The 21,995-nt window shown below is 38.5% G+C and overlaps 1 protein-coding gene across 3 annotated transcripts in view; it reads right to left on the reverse strand.

The window, feature by feature from the left end:
• Positions 1-21,995, reverse strand: part of LOC126284055 (uncharacterized) — a 319,115-nt gene that overhangs the window by 68,918 nt on the left and 228,202 nt on the right. For all 3 annotated transcript variants that reach the window (XM_049982640.1, XM_049982642.1, XM_049982641.1), the window contains exons 17-18: positions 6,925-7,111; positions 4,281-4,464 (exon numbers count right to left, since the gene is read on the reverse strand). In XM_049982640.1, coding sequence (XP_049838597.1) covers positions 4,281-4,464; positions 6,925-7,111 — 371 coding nt within the window. The remainder of the gene's footprint in view (positions 1-4,280; positions 4,465-6,924; positions 7,112-21,995) is intronic.

The following is a 21,995-nucleotide window of genomic DNA, read 5'->3' on the forward strand; positions in this document are numbered from 1 at the left end:
GGGTAGTGTAGGAATACAATAGGACTACAGCTCCACAAAAAAATACATCCTGAGGTTGGTTAGGATGAGGAATGTTGCACTCTGTGATATGTGGGAGGAGATGAACACTGGGCAGGAGAGTGGGGAAAAGGTAATCCCCTGATAAAACATTGTCAGGAAGGCCTAAATACCCAATTAAAAATGTGTATGAAAGGGGGGATAAAATAATGAGACGTAAGAAAATGGAAGTATGCAGAAAATTAGTTGGTAATATAGGTAGACATAGATGTAGAGCACTGACTAGAATAATGTGGAGAAAGGAATTGTTGGAATCTGACCCTACTTTCACATCAAATTTTGTCTCTTACAGTTCATGTTGTTGCTGTTGTGGTCCTCAGTCCAGAGACTGGTTTGATGCAGCCTTCCATGCTACTCTATCCTGTGCCAGCTTCTTTATCCCTAAGTACCTACTGCAACCTACATCCTTCTGAATCTGTTTAATCTATTAATCTCTTAGTCTCCCCTTACGATGCTGCCCTCCAGTACTAAATTGGTGATCCGTTGATGCCTCAGAACATGTCCTACCAACCAATCCCTTCTTCTAGTCAAGTTGTGCCACAAATTCCTCTTCTCCCCAATTCTATTCAGCACCTCCTCATTAGTTATGTGGTCTACCAATACTTCCACTCAATTTTAATAATAACTGTCACCCACTTACACTGCTTGTAGTAAGATTTATTTATTCATTCTTCCATAAACAAATTTCTTTGTATGGATGTCATCATTATACATACCGGTACATATGTACATGGTTTTGTCACATAAGATAGTGAAATACAAGCTATATATAATAAATTCATAATACAGCCTAGGCCTTCGTGGCAAATGAATCTGCTCCAGTCCTGAATCCCTCGACCATTACACCAACAACCTGAAAACAGATTTCGCATCCCGCAACTACCCTCCCGACCTGGTACAGAAGCAGATAACCAGAGCTACTTCCTCATCCCCTCAAACCCAGAACCTCTCACAGAAGAACCCCAAAAGTTGCCCCACTTGTGACAGGATACTTCCAGAGACTGGACCAGACTTCCTACAATCCTGCCCCGAAATGAGATCCATCCTTCATGAAATCCTCCCCACTCCACCAAGAGTGTCTTTCCACCGTCCACCTAACCTTCGTAACCTCTTGGTTCATCCCTATGAAATCCCCAAACCACCTTCCCTACCCTCTGGATCCTACCCTTGCAACCGCCCTCGGTGTAAAACCTGTCCAATGCACCCTCCCACCACCACCTACTCCAGTCCTGTAACCCGGAAGGTGTACACGATCAAAAGGAGAGCCACGTGTGAAAGCATCCACGTGATTTACCAACTGACCTGCTTACACTGTGATGCTTTCTATGTGGGAATGACCAGCAACAAACTGTCCATTCGCATGAATGGACACAGGCAGACAGTGTTTGTTGGTAATGAGGATCACCCTGTGGCTAAACATGCCTTGGTGCACGGCCAGCACATCTTGGCACAATGTTACACTGTCCGAGTTATCTGGATACTTCCCACCAACACCAACCTATCCGAACTCCGGAGATGGGAACTCGCCCTTCAGGATATCCTCTCTTCTTGATATCCACCAGGCCTCAACCTTCGCTAATTTCAAGTTTCCGCCGCTCATACCTCACCTTTCTTTCAACACCTTCTTTGCCTCTGTACTTCCGCCTCAACTGACATCTCTGCCCTTACTCTTTGCCTTTAAATATGTCTGCTTGTGTCTCTGTATGTGCGGATGGATATGTGTGTGTGTGCGAGTGTACATCTGTCCTTTTTTCCCCCTAAGGGAAGTCTTTCCACTCCCGGGATTGGAATGCCTCCTTACCCTCTCCCTTAAAACCCACATCCTTTCATCTTTCCCTCTCCTTCCCTCTTTCCTGAAGAAGCAACCATCGGTTGTGAAAGCTAGTAATTCTGTGTGTGTGTTTGGGTGTTTTGTTCATTGTGCCTGTCTGCCGGCACTTTCCCGCTTGGTAAGTCTTGGAATCTTTGTTTTTAATATAAATTCATAATATATGTATGTATATTTCATACACAATTTATCATTGAATTACATAATGCAGAAGAACCTGCTTCAATCAAAAGAAATTGACCACAAGACTCCTCTAATACTTGAATGGGTAAATTACAATATAGAATGTCCACTTCATAATTGATTAACCTGATTATTTATTTATGCCAGTTTTATGCTGCATGAATTCTCTAATTGAATAAAAACTATTTTTTAATAAATGTTCTTTAAGGAATGCTTTATATTTACAAAGTTCCTTTATGTTTTTGATTTCTTTTGGCAATTTATTGTATACCTTGACACTTTGGTAAAACATAGTGGCTTGAGTTTTAGTTTTATTCATTCCGTCTAGATACAAGCAATTACTGTTTCTGGTTTGGTGATCATGTATGCAGTTGTTTGCTAAATTTTGCTCAATATTTTTGTGAATAAAAACTGTAGTTTGCAAGATATATTCACTTGGGATTGTCAGCGTACCCCATTTTTTTAAATAGCTCACTGCAGTGTGCACTTTTGTGACTCTTGCTCATTATTCTGATAGCTCGTTTTTGCAATCTGAATACATATTTCACATTTTGTGCATCTGCACCCCAGAATGTTATTCCATAACCCATTATAGAATGTATGTGTGCAAAGTATGTCATTCTCTGGCATGAACTATTGCACACAGTGGCTAATATTTGTAGGGCATAGCATGCCATGATAATTTTTTTCCCCAAGCATCCTAATATGTTCATACCATTTCGATTGTTGATCAAATTACATAACCAAAAATTTTGTGCTGGCTATACACTCTATGGTTTCATATTGAACTTTAAGTTTTGTCATATTCAGTTTTTTCTTTATATCGAAGTTTATTTTATTAGTCTTTTTCACATTAAGGGTTACTATGTTGTTATTTCAGCAGTTGTGCACTGCCATAAGTGCCTTTTCATCTTTTACATTTAACATTTCTGGTATACTAACTGTAATTATTATGTTGCTGTCATCAGCAAATAACACAGTTTCACCTTGCATTTCCCACTGTGGGAAGTCATTAATATAAATAAGAAATAGTACTGGGCCTAACATGCTCCCTTGAGGTACTCCAATGTTCAAATATTCTTCATCTGAAACATGTTTCACTAAATAATTTGAGCTATTTGAAATTTAAGATATCACCACCCTCTGGACTCTACCTGCTAGGTAAGATCCAAACCATTTATTTACAACCCCCCTGATTCCTAGTGCTCCAATAGTGCCTCACCTTCCTTCTCCAGATGCTTTCCTGATAACACAAATCTCATAATGTATAAAATCTACATACTCAAACAAGATGTTGATCAGAACCAGCCTCCTTACTAATAAGAAATCCACCACTGATAACAAATCACTGCACCTAGCTCGTAGACACCTGTACCTATATGTCTTGATCCAGAAATCACAATCCACAACTCTGGAAAGAGATATTGGACTCTTTACTCAAAATGCAGATACTTTTCTAAACTAATGAAAGAACTTATTAGAGAATGTTTGAAAATTGATCTGAAAATTAATTATAATGAATCTGAAATAATGCACAACCAACACACTGCAAGGACAACTGTAAAAAATTAATAATAAGTAAATGTTTACAATAATAGTACATTGCTAATCTTGTCTCAGTGCAATGAGTCATGGGATTTCAATGTGAAAACTATTCAAAAACTGAAGTTTTCTCAGGGGGGCAACTGGGAATTTCTAGGAGAGAAGAAAACAATAGATAATGACAGGAGTGGAAGACAATTAGGATTGTAATATCAATAAAAGGAGAGTGGGCAGGACACACATTCAGCTGAATGGTTGCCATATCCAGCTGTGTATGTTAAGTAGGAGTAGCTGATGCTGATGATGAAAACACAGTAAAAATTGGAGACTTTCAAAAAAATAATTTGTCTGCAGTCACTTTAAGAACAAAGTAATGATAGAGTTAATGTCTAATGTAACACACATACACCAAAATTATTGAAAATTGTGGGTGTTTTATGATAGCTGCCTCTCTCCACTGGCAAAATCTCTCACTCACTTAGTGTGCCTGTACTGCATTTTTCATATTAGGCTTTATAAAATGTGTGTAAATGGTTGAATGGCTGGGTTTTGCAAAAAATTGCATTACATGATAAAACAAAATAGTTTACTGTCTCTGTTATTATAAATTACACTCTTATTTCCAATAGATCTGGTCATGCGTAGCACAAGTAAAGCAGAAACAGCTTACTTCATAATCTATAGCAACATCAAATCTTTTTCCAATTGATTCCATTGTCCTTTGTAAGGGAAGATGGATGCGAACAGGTCTCTTCTGAAGATATGCTGCAAGGGCTCCAGCTGCAGTTGTCTGAGAGTTTCTTGTTATCTTACATCCATAACAGCCTCCAACCCTTCTGACATTGACATTTATACTGAAAAAATGTGAACAAGCAATATTCTTTTGTGAATTGTGTTTCATTCATCTCGTGACGTACATTTGCAATCCAGTTGGTTTGTGAACAGGAGACAATTCAAAAATTTATAGCACAGTTACAATAATTTTTACACTAATAAATAATAGCACTACGAGAAATAACAACACTATAAGGATATTTCTTGGAACATGTAACACATTGTATCCAGCTCAAATTTTGAGTTTGTCCTGCATGATTTAATCCACTGAGTAAAAACATTTCTGTGTCAGTTCATATAGCTTTCTTTTAAGTGGACCCAAATAATCATCTGTATCAACTTGTTCACTTTTAATTTATTTCAAATTTTCATTCCTATATATTGAAGTCCCTGCACATATAGTCTGAGGGGGTGGGTGGGGAGGATAGATTTTTCTCTGTTTCTAGTATAATGTGGTGGACAAAATGGTTTCCCTCAGTTTGTATCTGATGTACAAAAATATAATAATGTCATATATGTATGTGGATGGCAGAGTTAATATTTAAGTTTTCTAAATAATGGATGACATGATTCTTTATGATTTGCAGTGCAAATATTTCAAATGACTTTTTCCTGTATATTTAGCAGTTGTACTATGTTTGTCAAGTTACCCAAAAAAAAAAAAAAATACCGTACCTAATAATAGATTCAAAGTAGCTTGTATATGCTACTTTTTGTGTGTCCATGTCAGTTGCAGTTGATAATATTTGCACTGCAAATGCAAAGCTGCTTAGTTTGTTTGCTAGGTATTCAATGTGTGCTTGCCAGCACACATGTCTGTCTACATTTAAACCTAAGAATTTGACAGAGTCAACTTCTTCTATATCTTGGTTGTTGTGAACAATATAAATCTGCTCACATTTCGACTGTTTGGTTTTGAATTGCATCAAGCGACACTTGGATATGTTTAGATCCAATCAACTTAGCTAAAACTGAGTTTCTGAGTTACTTAGGGCACTGATCACAGATTAGGGAATTTTTTCTGAATCTTGATCCTCAACTAAGAAGTGTTATCTCTGTACAGAACTGATGAGGAGCTGATATTTAATGATAAGTCATTAAAACAGAAGATAAATAGGACTGGGCCTAATGTGCAGCCTTGTGAAACACTCCCAAGATATTTTTTTCCAGTCAGAAAAATAATATATGCCATTTAAAGAAATGCTAACTCTTTGCTTTCTGTTTGATAAGTAGGATTTAAGCCACTGTAGGGCACAGCTGCTAATGCCATACATCTCAAGTTTATAAATAAAAAATGCATGGTTTACAGAATCAAAAGCCTCTGCGAGGTTGCAGAACATTCCTGTCACCTTATTTCTCTTGTCTAATGATGTACTTATTTTCTCAGTGAAACAGTTCACTGCATCTATGGTGTTTTTCCCAAGCTGGAAACCATTTCCCCTGCTGAAAACCTTTAGAACTTAGCATATTAGTCTCATTCCCACTGCCTGAGGCATCTGAATCACAATATCATGTTCAATGGCAATAACAAATACATAATGACAGAATTAAGGTACAAGCAAGCTAATAATTGTGTAGATGAAATTAGTGAAGTGTCTGTTTATCATGAAACATTTGGGAGAAAAATGTGTGAGTGCAATACTGAACAAAAAATGCAATTTATGTTGTCCAAGAACACTATTGTAATTCTTTTCCAGCACCAGTAGATAGTTTTAAGTTAAAGTACAGATCAGTCATTAGGGTGTCTGGAAAGTCCATATGAATAAATCCTTAGAATTTTGTTCCATTATAAATTGTTTATAAAAATAACTACACTAATAACATGGAATTAATAAGATAAGTGAACTACATCAAATGTTTGTAAGGGAAATGGTTGCTACATCTCTTATCCAAAATGAGCTGTGATGAAATTTTAGTTCAGCCATTCAGATTTTGTTTTTTAATGTTTCTGCCAAATGACTTGAGATAAATGAAAGGTACTCATGCTACAGAAGTCCTGTGATAATATGAACAACAAAGAGGTGTAATTAGTAATAAAAATTCATATTGAAAATTTATGCAGTTGTTAACAAAAAAAGAATCATCTCCAAGATTGTCACTGTATATGAGGTTCTGCATGTTCCCTTAAAGGGGATCATTACTTCATCTCATTGCTCCATAGAAGCACAAGAAAAGGAAAATAAATTATAAGTTAGTTCAGACCTTACCTTGTGTAATATTTTTATTCTAATATAAACATACGGGAATGTAACACACAGATTCTTACAAAACCAGAAAATGAATTGCATCGGACTGTAGTATTTTTGACTCTTATCTGAGATCAGTGCATCACTGATAAGACTGAGCTAATAATTAAACACCATATGGATTTAAAAGTTAACAAGGGAGATACTAAAATCTATTTCATTTGCACAATGGTGGAAATATCAGTGTATTTCTGAAATGTTATGTAAAAATATTATTTGTGTTGGTTAATTTACCTGTGCTGTGGAATTTTCAAGGCTTCTGATATTGCAACTTGTGTCAGATTTGGCCACTGTGTCGGTGCATACACATCGATTCCATCTTCTGTTGGTATACATAATGCAGTTTGTGTTTCCATGGAGAAATGGTACTGACTTCCAACATCAAAGCTGCCTTTAATTGTATGCTTTGTATTCTCCTTTTCTGAAACCACAATGATATACACTTTGGCAGTTGTCTGAGCTTGGCTTAACTGTTAATACACCATAGTTAACAATCTTTAGAAAGAGTATGAATAATAAAATCTCTGAAAAAGAAGAATATTAATAAAACCAACAATAATTATTTCATAAAGTGATATTTCTAAGTTAATGAACTATGTATATCAATTCATCTGAATGCAACTGACAATGGGAATGGTATTATTACTAAGACATACACCGCCAAGAATACTAAGCAACAGGTGATTAAGATCAATCTTTTTTCTCACTGACAACTGCACTAAAACAGTGCTCATCACTGCTTGCTGTTCCTTAAACTCTATTGAACTCAAGATTCTCAACTACTGACACTCAACCTAAAATATAGATATACACACAAACCATTCATTATAACTCAACAAACAGTGGCCAAATAATGCTGTCAATTATGATATGACAATTGAACAATCAAACCATATAATTGTTCACAAGTAAGATCAAGTTAATCAGTACAATGTGGTGACAGAGCTGGTTCATTTTATATGGTAAAAACAGCAAGGCTGTGGGAGTACAGTTCTTAAACACCATGTGGTATATCTGTGGCAGAAACCCAGTTGCTCAGTTATGATAATATCCACTGATAATGAAAGCTCTGCACAAAACACTTGGGTAATTAAGATACGATTTTTTTGCTTTTGATCAAATAAATACTGCTCTCTTATGCTGAGATAAAAAGCTAGTGTCCATGTGCAGTATAAGAATTATCATAAAAATAGTGGCTGATACCCTCTTTATATAATTCAGTGGCTGAATTGTTTGACAGAGACTGATATTAAAATACTGTTGAAATTGCTTCAGTAAGATCAAGGTCTGGACAAATTTTGCAGCTTCTGAGTGGAAGCTAGTACTGAAATGAAACACATTTCTAATAAATGCATCAATTTTGTTATTGACATCAGGAGGTCAGTGCTTTTTCGATTAATCAAGACTTATTACCTATGTTTGCACAACAACTGTTTGTCAAATACATTTTCTTATATATTATAAAATATAGAGTTCCACTGAAAACCATATTACGTTAGTAAACTTAATACATAAAATACTTCTTAAGTTCATGTGCATGATTTGAACCCTAATTGGAAACTAGTATCGATAAACATTAAAGGTAAGCAGGCTTAGTATTTTGGTCTGAAGATTCTCTATCAATGTACTTCAAGCATAGGCATTGGTTTTCATTTATTACATTTCTCTATCTTATAGTTATTATCATAGAATGAAGTTACTTCTTCATTTAGGCAGAACTATAATTTAAATCTCAAAATCCCCTTTCCCTTGTCTGACACCTAGTTTAACAGATGAAAACTACAGTGTATATATTCTTTTCTGACACTTCCTTCATCTCTTCCTATTTCATTTTTGTCTTTGTATATGGGTGTGTTGGTGGGTGGGCAGATGTGTGCATGTATTTGGCTTACAGTTCAGAACAATTTCACTCATAGAGTAGTTCACAATACTGCAATCATATGCATCATAGATGACAATGCTGTCTATGAAACAAAATCCACTTGTATATTTGCATTACTTGTTTACTTGTAATTTTGAATATGTAACATATGGACAGCTGGTGGTACTGAATAGTGAATGAGTTGTAAAGCAGAGAAAACTCACCCATGGCAGTAGTAGTACCTATCCCATAGACATTGTTTAGAGTAATAATTCTGTTTCACGCTTCTGACAAAGGTAACATCACAGCTTGAATGACAAACCAAAAAAAGATTGTATTAAAATGTGGAAATGTGGATGATGTGTGTCCATTCTACCTCCCATAATTGTCATTTACCAGTAAAACATTGCATCTGGTCACAATCAATGTTTTAAGTTTAACAAATCTAGGCTCTACAGAATAATAAGTCGTTCAAGAAACAATACTGTGTGGCAGATGATTACAGCTAACAGAGTCACAAGTCTTAAAGGAGGTATTATTTGGCAGAAAAACTAAATATTTGCTTGAAAAAACATTTATGTTAACACAGGCAAAACTTACAGAGTTTTATTTCCCAAAAAAGGCCATACTGTTGTTTCTATTAACTCACATGCCACAAATTTGAAAATGCAAACTTTCAATGAGGTGATTAAAACATGACAGAATGGCACAGTTCATGGTAACGATTTGGATAATGTGATCACAGTGGCTTTTGATAATGGACAACTGCTGTTGTAACAGGACACACTCCTCTAGTGTTACTTTTCCTCAACAGAAGTAGTCAATGCCATAAATATTCCTGGAATTTTAGACAGGTCAATATTATCATGGCTGTTTTTCTGAAAAATTTTATATGTACTAGCTCTGAATGTACAGGCAAATTTTTTAGAAACATTTTAAATTATGAAATATATGGCACATTTTTAATTTCTGAAATGTGGTACTCTCTATTATGTTCATTTCTTGATTCATATATATAATAATAGTATAAACTACACTCCTGGAAATTGAAATAAGAACACTGTGAATTCATTGTCCCAGGAAGGGGAAACTTTATTGACACATTCCTGGGGTCAGATACATTACATGATCACACTGACAGAACCACAGGCACATAGACACAGGCAACAGAGCACGCACAATGTCGGCACTAGTACAGTGTATATCCACCTTTTGCAGCAATGCAAACTGCTATTCTCCCATGGAGACGATCATAGAGATGCTGGATGTAGTCCTGTGGAATGGCTTGCCATGCCATTTCCACCTGGCACCTCAGCTGGACCAGCGTTCGTGCTGGACGTGCAGACCGCGTGAGACAACGCTTCATCCAGTCCCAAACATGCTCAATGGGGGACAGATCCGGAGATCTTGCTGGCCAGGGTAGTTGACTTACACCTTCTAGAGCACGTTGGGTGGCACGGGATACATGCGGACGTGCATTGTCCTGTTGAAACAGCAAGTTCCCTTGCCAGTCTAGGAATGGTAGAACGATGGGTTCGATGACGGTTTGGATGTACCGTGCACTATTCAGTGTCCCCTCGACGATCACCAGAGGTGTACGGCCAGTGTAGGAGATCGCTCCCCACACCATGATGCCGGGTGTTGGCCCTGTGTGCCTCGGTCCTATGCAGTCCTGATTGTGGCGCTCACCTGCACGGCGCCAAACACGCATACGACCATCATTGGCACCAAGGCAGAAGCGACTCTCATCGCTGAAGACGACACGTCTCCATTCGTCCCTCCATTCATGCCTGTCGCGACACCACTGGAGGCGGGCTGCATGATGTTGGGGGGTGAGCGGAAGACGGCCTAATGGTGTGCGGGACCGTAGCCCAGCTTCATGTAGACGGTTGCGAATGGTCCTCGCCGATACCCCAGGAGCAACAGTGTCCCTAATTTGCTGGGAAGTGGTGGTGCAGTCCCCTACGGCACTGCGTAGGATCCTACGGTCTTGGCGTGCATCCGTGCATCGCTGCAGTCCGGTCCCAGGTAGACGGGCATGTGCACCTTCTGCCGACCACTGGCGACAACATCGATGTACTGTGGAGACCTCATGCCCCACGTGTTGAGCAATTCGGCGGTACGTCCACCTGGCCTCCCGCATGCACACTATACGCCCTCGCTCAAAGTCCATCAACTGCACATACGGTTCACGTCCACGCTGTCGTGGCATGCTACCAGTGTTAAAGACTGCGATGGAGCTCCGTATGCCACGGCAAACTGTCTGACACTGACGGCGGCGGTGCACAAATGCTGCACAGCTAGCGCCATTCGATGGCCAACACCGCAGTTCCTGGTGTGTCCTCTGTGCCGTGCGTGTGATCATTGCTTGTACAGCCCTCTCGCAGTGTCCGGAGCAAGTATGGTGGGTCTGACACACCGGTGTCAATGTGTTCTTTTTTCCATTTCCAGGAGTGTATTATAAATCCATTGATAAGAAAAACTGTAAACTATTTGGAATATTGTTATTTCCACAGTGTGAGGAGGTAGTAGTGGGCATGCCTATTATGTGATCAGACATGTTTTTGTATTTTAGATGAACAATGTAATTTTGGCTATGTTAATGTGAAAGTTTAAAAGACAGTGTTATAAAGTAAAATGTGACACAAATAAACATCAAAAAAACAAAAAAATCTGCACAGGCATTCTTCAGAATTATTTACATCAACTGGAACAGGAGAAAATAAAATGTGAAAATTTCAGATTCAACTATCAGACCCCTTGACATGAAGAACTGGAGCCAATTGCATGAGAAAAGATTATAAGTAAAAAGTTTATTGTAAATCTTACTCCTCTCAAATCTTATGAAAAGACTTAACAATGAAGACAGATGTGACAAAAAATGAGGGAGGGCCATATTGCAAGAGTAGGCATCATCTGGGACAAATCGAACTAATAATGAAGCTTTGTCTGGTGCAGAAGTGAGGGTGATTTGTGTCATCTGCAGTTTATGTATGAATGGGTATCCAACTGGGGGCTGCCCAACAAAGCAAATCATATCAACAGTGATGAGGTACTACCAATAATGTTGGACCAGATCGAATGAATGGGGACTTTACAACTACGAGCAGGGAGATAAAAAAAACAGTAACAATAAAATAAATAAAAGATAAACACAAACTATTTGTGAAGTTAATTTGTTTGTGGACTTGAGTGCTTTTTAACTAAATGAATAGGGACAAGTGTAGGAGTGAGGCAGAAGTGAAAGCTGTATGATTCACTCAGGATATGTCTGAGCTGAGTGAAATCATAGTCAGTAAAGAAACAATAAAAACTGATATTTTGCACTTAATTTTGGCAAAAATAGAGAAAAATGAAGACAGATAACAATAGTAAATTAGATGAAGTTCAAGATCAAATGAATCAACTTAGTAATCAAATTTCAGAGATAAAAAATGGGTTGTCGCAGGGGTTAAAAAGTATGAATGAAAAAGTTGATGTTTTAGAAAATAGATTTATTATTTTGGAAAATGAGCTGGTAGTTGAGTCAGCAAAACAATCAAAGTATATTGATTATGTCATTGTTGAAAAGTAGGCCATAGCAGAGAAAATGGAACAAAATATTGTCAGTTTAAAACAAGAAATTTTCAATATTGAAAACAATAAGCGAAGTAATGTAACTGTTTTAGGTCAAAAAATTTCAGCAGTTCAGGAAATTTATATGAACCAAAGACTGGGTGCAAACAATGGTACTGTGTGATCCAGCAATCCTATCAAAAGTTTCCCATCAAACAATTTACATCCAGCAGATTTTCTGCACCTGTACAGAGATAGATTTGTGTCAAAATATGTCTTGAAGGTGTAGCTCTGTCATCAGTAAATTTAAACTTAAGTCAGTGAGAAACACATCAAAGTTTCGAGAAAAGTTTTTAAAATAAATTTTGGTGGTAGCTAAACGGGGGAGAATCAAAAGGGAATTTTTGAATGGTCCTAATTATAGGAACAGGGATGGTACTTTGAAAGAGTTTTGTAAGAATCCACTTAAAAAATTACCATACCTCGACAAACCATCTGACAAAAGACCTTGGTAGTTGCACTTAAAAGGAGGTTACCAGAAAGATGGCAGTGAGATTTAGTACACAGACCTGATGATTATCTTGAAATTTTTTTACAATATGTTGATAGGCTGGATATGGCAGTAGAAATAAGTATGTGCCATAATAATCAGAATGATAGGAATCACAATGGCAGTAATTACAGAAACAGAGATAATGGTAACTTGTGTGAGGGTCAAACTATTGATATGGACAGAAATTCTGAACATTAGAGAATAGGAATAATGGAGATAACCATGGGCAATTTAACATAAGAAACAAACACAGAAGTAACTTCTTGGGAAATGTCAGTTCATCTTAACGAAGGTCTTCAGTTTTTGGGTGAGGAAACACAACAAGCACAGGACCCCCAAGTTACACTTGCTATTAGACAAGAATAACAGTGTTAACGATATGGCACATGTATCTGAAATGGAATGGAAGGAATATCAGATTCCTCATTTATGTTTTGATGAAGTTTTCAGATACTATGTTTGATTATGGCAATGTAGGTGCTAATCACAAAACAGATAGTAGTGAGAATTTTGATGCAGTATGTAATAATGATTTCTTCTCTTGGTCAAAAAGCGGTGTTGTTGATGCATGTAAATCAGGTGATGACTGTATTGGATCTGAACCAGGTAGTATTTTTGGTGTAGATGTGAATGAGAGCTGTGAAGTAACTGAGGTTGGTATTTCTGAGACTGGTGGCTTATTGCAAATGCATATAGGTGAGGTAAGTAACTTCAATGGTGATGAGACTTGCATTGTTGCTGATGAAGTAATTTTGGAGGAATATGATGATTATGAGTATCAGGTATTTGTGGGGTTTAAGAATAATAAATTTTCAGACTTATCTGTACGTGATGTTGACAATATAGGTAAGGTAAGTGATGTATATGATGCTGTAAGTGACAGTCATGGAATACCAGTCCAGTCAAAACAGTTTTTCATTAATGTCATGCAGAGTAATGATTGAAACAGTATATGTAAGACATCTTTGAGCCTAGAGAATGAAGAAGAAAACTGATTGACGTTTGTTTGTGACCAGATTGATGATAACATAGCTAAATGTATATTCTGAAATAAGTTAGTTGTGCTTAATCAAAATTTGTATCCCAATTAGTGGAATGAAGTGAAATAAGATGTAAACAAGAAGTGCAATTTTTGACAATGTTGTGTTTTGTTTACTTTCTGTAACAAGTGATGTTAGTTGTGCCATGGAATCCATTCATTATGTTCAATGTTTACTCACAACATGAGTAACCAAAGCAATGATATTATACCAGTAAAGTTGATAAAATCCTGTAAAGACAGTGTGGATGTAGTATTTGATAAAATTGAAAGTGATCTTTTGCATGAAGTATCTGACAACAGAGAAGATATGTTAGATTTTGGGTATCCTTACATTAAAATTGAGATTGATCAGTGGGAAGGGAACTGTTTGATTGTTAGAGGTAGCCCGATTTGTGGTATATCTGAACAATTTAGAGACAAGATCGAGTATAGTAAGAAATTTTATGGAAATGTCCATTGTATGTGTAAAGATAAGAGAAGCTACTGATAAGCAAAGAAAATTATGATTAAAATTTCAATTATTGTTAACTGTAACCATGGAAGACAAGACCTTTGAACATGGATGCATAATGATCCCTAGTCTGGAAGAAAATATGCACAATTTTTGCAGGTTCACACAACTACATAATTATGTTTTGTAATAAATCTGTACTTATGAATCTAATACATATATGCCATGATACTAAATGAGTAGAACCTTTTACAATTAGAAAAAAAGGACAATGCCATTAAATACCTAGTAATAAATTTTCATATGTTGTACTGTAAAAATTAGGAATAGTATCTTAGTATATCTGAGTGTGTCACCTCCCTAGTTCAGTTTTTTCCATTGCATTGAGCACTGTTTATTAAAGTTTCATATGTGAACACTTTTCAATCCAATCTGGCGTAAACCCTGTATGCTTGTTTTTTCAATATAAATAGGCAGAGCATATGCCATGTGATGTGAGGGAGGTTTTTAACAGCATACTAGTATTTGTATGGAGTGTAGCCACATATGGAAGTGAAACATCGACGATAAATAGTTTGGACAGGAAGTGAATAGAGGCTTTCGAAATGTGGTGCTACAGAAGAATGCTGAAGATTAGATGGGTTGATTACATAACTAATGAGGAAGTATTGAATAGGATTGGGGAGAAGAGAAGTTTGTGGCACATCTTGACTAGAAGAAGGGATCGGTTGGTAGGACATGTTCTGAGGCATCAAGGGATCATCAATTTAGTATTGGAGGGCAGCGTGGAGGGTAAAAATCATAGAGGGAGACCAAGAGATGAATACACTAAGCAGATTCAGAAGGATGTAGGTTGCAGTAGGTACTGGGAGATGAAGAAGCTTGCACAAGATAGAGTAGCATGGAGAGCTGCATCAAACAAGTCTCAGGACTGAAGACCACAACAACAACAACAACTTAGTACACAAAACAATGTTGCAGGATTTAATGTGAAAGCTAGACAGGAAGTTAGCTATCTACTGGAACATGTGATGAAAAATCTAGGGAGAAAACTCAAAGATGTGGAAGGATCCACTCCCACACTCCTGTACGGCTGCACCCATACTGGCCCAGTCAGCTTCTAGGTAATGTACTCAAGTATCTGTCAACCACATCAGTGTTGCAACTGAGATTTGTAAATTGTTAGCTAATAAATTATCCTATAAGAAGGACTCATGGAACTATTTATTTGGAAACGTCATTACTGATATGGATAGTGTTATCCCACATAAACGTACGTTTTTTCAAGTGTGGGGGGGGATTAACTTATCAATACAATTTGTAACTTTAAATTGACAATATAACAAAATGTATGTATTCATGATTTCACACACTGATTTTGATCCTCAAGCTACTCAATTATGTCATCATTCAACGTTATTTATGAATCTGATTACCTGTATTTATCCTGAGTACTGCATTACTGTATCTTATTGGAACTTGAGTTATGGGCAAACTCATACTTAACTCTGTTTTGGGTATTCCTGGTCATCGCAACTGTGATTGTGTACTCAAGGAGAGCATGCAACTATTGATTGAGGCTAGGTACTTCCTATAATTACTCTTTATATATAATTGAACTTATTGATGATGTAGTGTTATGAAGTTTAAACAGTTTGTTATGTAGAAACATTTTTTGCTGGTGTGTACTCAGTGTGGTTGGGATTCATGGGTTGGTCTCTACATGGTAAGCTTAGACCCTAATATTTTTTCATTATTTTGTCCTTTCATGAGTCAACATATCCTTGCATAGTCTGATTTATGTGGCTCATTGATTTTGTGCTACATATCTACTCATGATTGAGCATATTCTTCTGGTCTGTACCCGTAATTGTGAGCTTTTTGAGTTGCCTCACTCATTGTACATTTAGGCTATGACTTTTTTCTTCTATTTTGAAGATTCTGAAGGTGTGACTTTATAGAAGCAAACTTTCAATTTGTAATCCTTGTAATTTATAACATCTCAGCACTTGTCTCTATAGTTTAGTGTTGTAATGTTGTGGTTTTGACTTTGTATCAGTTGTATTGGACATACTGTCCCACAGATCTGAAAATCTGAATGCCCTGTCCTCATATGTGTATAAATTATGTCTTATATAGTAGATATTTTTTCTTATGTTTTCTGCAATATGTTATGTATCAGATACTTCTATACACCTGTATATTATCTTTTGGCATCGTTTTGTACACCGTTTGCTAAACCGGTAGGTCATAAAATATTGTAAATGCATTATTTCCATATTTTGTAAGGGGGATATTGTAAAGGGACATCCTTCTCTAGCATTAGTTCTCCGCAACAGAAGTGGTCAATGCCAGAAATATTTTTGGAATTTTATACAGGTCAGTATTATCTCAACTGTTTTTCTGAAAAATTTCATATAATTTTATACACGATCTGTTACATATCAAGCTAAAATATACGAAAATGATTTATGTTATTTTCATTATTACAATCGATAAGTACTAGCTCTGAATGTACAGTCTATAATTTTTCCTCCTATCTATGTAGTTCTCAATTCATTCAAGCACTCAATCATTCATGATAGGAACACAGTCATAGCTCAGTCACTCAAAATGATTCAGAAATTTTACTTGTTAGAATGAATTCAGGCGATGATTCTTCTTCTCTGCAGGCTCGTGCTTTGCGGCAGTCTGCTAATCTGTACAAATAAAATGCTTCGTAATTTTGGGAGCGTTGTATAATCAGTCAGGAAACCTCAGATCAAGCGTATATTTGGCTTTGATCAAGTTTAACCTTCCAAAGAAGTAATGGAGCTCTTGGATTATTAAATGCAGGTTCGTATCCAGTCTTTCGGAAGTTCCCTTCTAATTAACAACTACACAATATGTCGATGAATATCATTAATTCTCAAATGTCAAATACACACCTTTTGTATGAAGGAGCAATATATATATTAGAAAGAAACTTCCACATGGGAAAAATATATTAAAAACAAAGATTCCAAGACTTACCAAGCGGGAAAGCGCCGGTAGATAGTCACAATGAAGAAAACACACAAACACGCACACAGAATTTCGAGCTTTCGCAACCGGCGGCTACTTCGTCGGGAAAGAGGGAAGAAAAAGAAAAGATGAAAGGATGTGGGTTTTAAGGGAGAGGGTAAGAAGCCATTCCAATCCCGGTAGCGGAATGACTTACCTTAGGGGGAAAAAAGGATAGGTATACACACACACACACACACACACACACACACACACACACACACACACACACACACACACGCATATCCATCCATACATACACAGACACAAGCAGACATATTTAAAGGCAAAGAGTATGGGCAGAGATGTAAGTCAAGGCGGAAGTGTGGAGGCAAAGATGATGTTGAATGACATGTGAGGTATGAGTGGCGGCAACTTGAAATTAGCGGAGATTGAGGCCTGGTGGATAACGAGAAGAGAGGATATATTGAAGGGCAAGTTCCCATCTCTGGAGTTCAGATAGGTTGGTGTTGGTGGGAAGTATCCAGATAACTTGGACGGTGTAACACTGTGCCAAGATGTGCTGGCCGTGCACCAAGGCATGTTTAGCCACAGGGTGATCCTCATTACCAACAAACACTGTCTGCCCGTGTCCATTCATGTGAATGGACAGTTTGTTGCTGGTCATTCCCACATAGAAAGCGTCACAGTGTAGGCAGGTCAGTTGGTAAATCACATGGGTGCTTTCACATGTGGCTCTGCCTTTGATCATGTACACCTTCTGGGTTACAGGACTGGAGTAGGTGGTGGTGGGAGGGTGCATAGGACAGGTTTTACACCGGGGGCAGTTGCAAGGGTAGGAGCCAGAGGGTAGGGAAGGTGGTTTGGGGATTTCGTAAGGATGAACCAAAAGGTTACGAAGGTTAGGTGGACGGCGGAAAGACACTCTTGGTGGAGTGGGGAGGATTTCATAGCATCCTCCTACAGGCCAACAGCAAATTAGAACAGCATGCCACCCTCCACCTCAAAAAAACTATCCAATCTCCTGGTTTCCCACCTCCGGAAAGGCAACTCACTCACCCTCCACAACCTTTCCAACAAACCTCAACCTCCTCTCATTGCACACAGACACAGTCTCTTCCATCTACTCAATCTCCCACTTCCAGCTCCACTCCCCCCAACACCTCAAAATTCTAGTCAACACAATTTGGAACCACAGCACCCCAATTCAGTAGTTAACCTTTCTTCCAAACCTCTCTCCCAATCCAAAACCTCTGTCCTATCCAAAGGCCTCACCTTCAGCCCCACTCCCAGGTTCAACAAAACTGCCCTTGTCAAAGATTTACTGTCCTACACTCGTAGTCTCTGCTGGAAATATCACTTTTCCACGAATAAAAATAATCCTGATCCCACTCCTAATGATCCCACTCCCCAAGACACTATCCAAATTGAACCCTGCCTGGAACAGTTCCGTCCTCCATCACAGCGGGACCCACCTCCTCTTCCTCAAAATCACCCTCTCCAAACCTTCCAGGAATTTCTCACTTCCAGCCTTGCCTCTCAATCTTTCTTGAAAAACCTTAATCCTACTCCCAACATCACCACAGCCAAAGCCCAGGCTATCTGTGATCTGAAAGATGACCGATCCATCATCATTCTTCCGGCTGACAAGGGTTCCACGACTGCGGTACTTGATCGTTGGGAGTATGTGGCTGAGGGACTGCGTCAGCTTTCAGACAACTCTACATACAAAGTTTGCCAAGGTAATCCCATTCCTGATGTCCAGGGGAGCTTCAAGGAATCCTCAGAACCTTAGGCCCCCTACAAAACCTTTCACCTGACTCCATCAAACTCCTGACCCCACCGACACCTCGCACTCCTACCTTCTACCTACTTCCTAAAATTCACAAACCAAATCATCCTGGCCGCCCCATTGCAGCTGGTTACCAAGCCCCCACAGAACATATCTCTGCCTACGTAGATCAACATCTTCAACCCATTACATGCAGTCTCCCATGCTTCATCAAATACACCAACCACTTTCTCAAACACCTGGAATCCGTACCCAGTCTGTTACCCCCGGAAACCATCCTTGTAACCATTGATGCCACTTCCCTATACACAAATATCCCGCACATGCAGGGCCTTGCTGCAATGGAGCACTTCCTTTAACGCCGATCACCTGCCACCCTACCTAAAACCTCTTTCCTCGTCACCTTAGTCAGCTTCATCCTGACCCACAATTTCTTCACTTTTGAAGGCCAGACATACCAACAATTAAAGGGAACAGCCATGGGAACCAGGATGGCCCCCTCGTATGCCAACCTATTTATGGGTCGCTTAGAGGAAGCCTTCTTGCTTACCCAAGCCTGCCAACCCAAAGTTTGGTACAGATTTATTGATGACATCTTCATGATCTGGACTCACAGTGAAAGAACAACTCCTGAATTTCCTCTCCAACCTCAACTCCTTTGGTTCCATCAGATTCACCTGGTCCTACTCCAAATCCCATGCCACTTTCCTTCACACATCCGTCCACATCAAACCACCAACAAGCAACAGTACCTCCATTATGACAGCTGCCACCCATTCCATATCAAACGGTCCCTTCCCTACAGCCTTGGCCTTCGTGGCAAACGAATCTGCTCCAGTCCTGAATCCCTGGACCATTACACCAACAACCTGAAAACAGTTTCACATCCCGCAACTACCCTCCCGACCTGGTACAGAAACAGATAACCAGAGCCACTTCCTCATCCCTTCAAACCCAGAACCTCTCACAGAAGAACCCCAAAAGTGCCCCACTTGTGACAGGATACTTCCCGGGACTGGATCAGACTCTGAATGTGGCTCTCCAGCAGGGATACGACTTCCTAAAATCCTGCCCCGAAATGAGATCCATCCTTCATGAAATCCTCCCCACTCAACCACGAGTGTCTTTCCGCCGTCCACCTAACCTTCGTAACCTTTTGGTTCATCCCTATGAAATCCCAAAACCACCTTCCCTACCATCTGGCTCCCACCCTTGCAACTGCCCCCGGTGTAGAACCTGTCCTATGCAACCTCCCACCACCACCTACTCCAGTCCTGTAACCCGGAAGGTGTACACGATCAAAGGGAGAGCCACGTGTGAAAGCACCCATGTGATTTACCAACTGACCTGCCTACACTGTGACGCTTTCTATGTGGGAATGACCAGCAACAAACTGTTCATTCGCATGAATGGACACAGGCAGACAGTGTTTGTTGGTAATGAGGATCACCCTGTTGCTAAACATGCCTTGGTGCACGGCCAGCACATCTTGGCACAGTGTTACACCATCCAAGTTATCTGGATACTTCCCACCAACACCAACCTATCTGAACTCCAGAGATGGGAACTTGCCCTTCAATATATCCTCTCTTCTCGTTATCCACCAGGCCTTAATCTCCGCTAATTTCAAGTTGCCGCCACTCATACCTCACCTGTCATTCAACATCATCTTTGCCTCCACACTTCCACCTTGACTTACATCTCTGCCCATACTCTTTGCCTTTAAATATGTCTGCTTGTGTCTGTGTATGTATGGATGGATATGCGTGTGTGTGTGTGTGTGTGTGTGTGTGTGTGTGTGTGTGTGTGTGTGTGTGTGCGCGAGTATATACCTATCCTTTCCGCTCCCGGGATTGGAATGACTCCTTACCCTCTCACTTAAAACCGACATCCTTTCATCTTTCCTTTTCCTTCTCTCTTTCCTGACGAAGCAGCCGCCGGTTGCGATAGCTCGAAATTCTGTGTGTGTGTTTTATTCATTGTGCCTATCTACCGGCAAGTCTTGGAATCTTTGTTTTTTAATCATACAATTTCGTATCAGTTATCTTCTGTCATAAATCTCAATAATCAGATTACAATTCTTCAAACCAAGCTAAGGCTAATCGGCACGAAGACAATCCCGGAAGCTTTTTTCTTCTAACAACCACCAGAGAGAGTACTTCAAAGAATAATTATGTGCTCATGGCATAGCTATTGTATGAAACTATTTTGTGCATGGATTCTGCGAGTATGAAGATAGAAAATTTGTAAACGTCATTCAAGGGTAGAATTGTATCACAATAAATTCATCGAATATAAAGAGATATCACAAGTCAAAATTATTTTTTAGAAATGTTTGAAAGTATGATATATTTGGCCCACTTAAAATTTCTGTTATTAATTACACAATCTGGTACTGTTTATTATGTTTCTTTCTGAATTCATTTATAAAATAATAGTATAAAGAAAAATTGTAAGCCCTTAAGAACATTGCTATTACCACAGAGTGAGGAGGTAGTAGTGTGCATGGTTCTGATGTGATCAGACTTGATTTCATATTTTAAATGAACAATGTAATTTTGACTTTGTTAATATGAAAATTCAAAAGCCAGTGTCATTAAATAAAATGTGACGCAAATAAAAATCAAAAAAGAAAATGTCTGCACAGATATTCTTCAAAATTATTTACATGAATTGGAATAGGAGAATCTAAAATGTGAAAATTTCAGCTTCAAGAATCAGACCCGTAGACATGAAGAACTAGAATCAACTGCATGAGAAAAGAAAATAAGTAAAAAGTTTATTGTAAATCTTATTCCCCTCAAATCTTATGAAAAGACTTAACCATAAATACAGTTGTGACAACAAAGGAGGGAGGGATAGATTACACTGAGTTATGTAGATTGACCATATATTGCCTTTGTCAAGGGTGTATACTGTTACATTTCACTGTGTTTTAATCACTTTGTTTAAACTCTACATTTACACTTTGTTGAAGACTATGGGAATAATATCCACCATGTGATCAAAAGAATCTGATCACTAGAAAACACATACAGTTTTCATATT

The sequence above is a fragment of the Schistocerca gregaria genome, chromosome 8, assembly GCF_023897955.1.
Source record: "Schistocerca gregaria isolate iqSchGreg1 chromosome 8, iqSchGreg1.2, whole genome shotgun sequence".
NCBI lineage: Eukaryota > Metazoa > Arthropoda > Insecta > Orthoptera > Acrididae > Schistocerca > Schistocerca gregaria.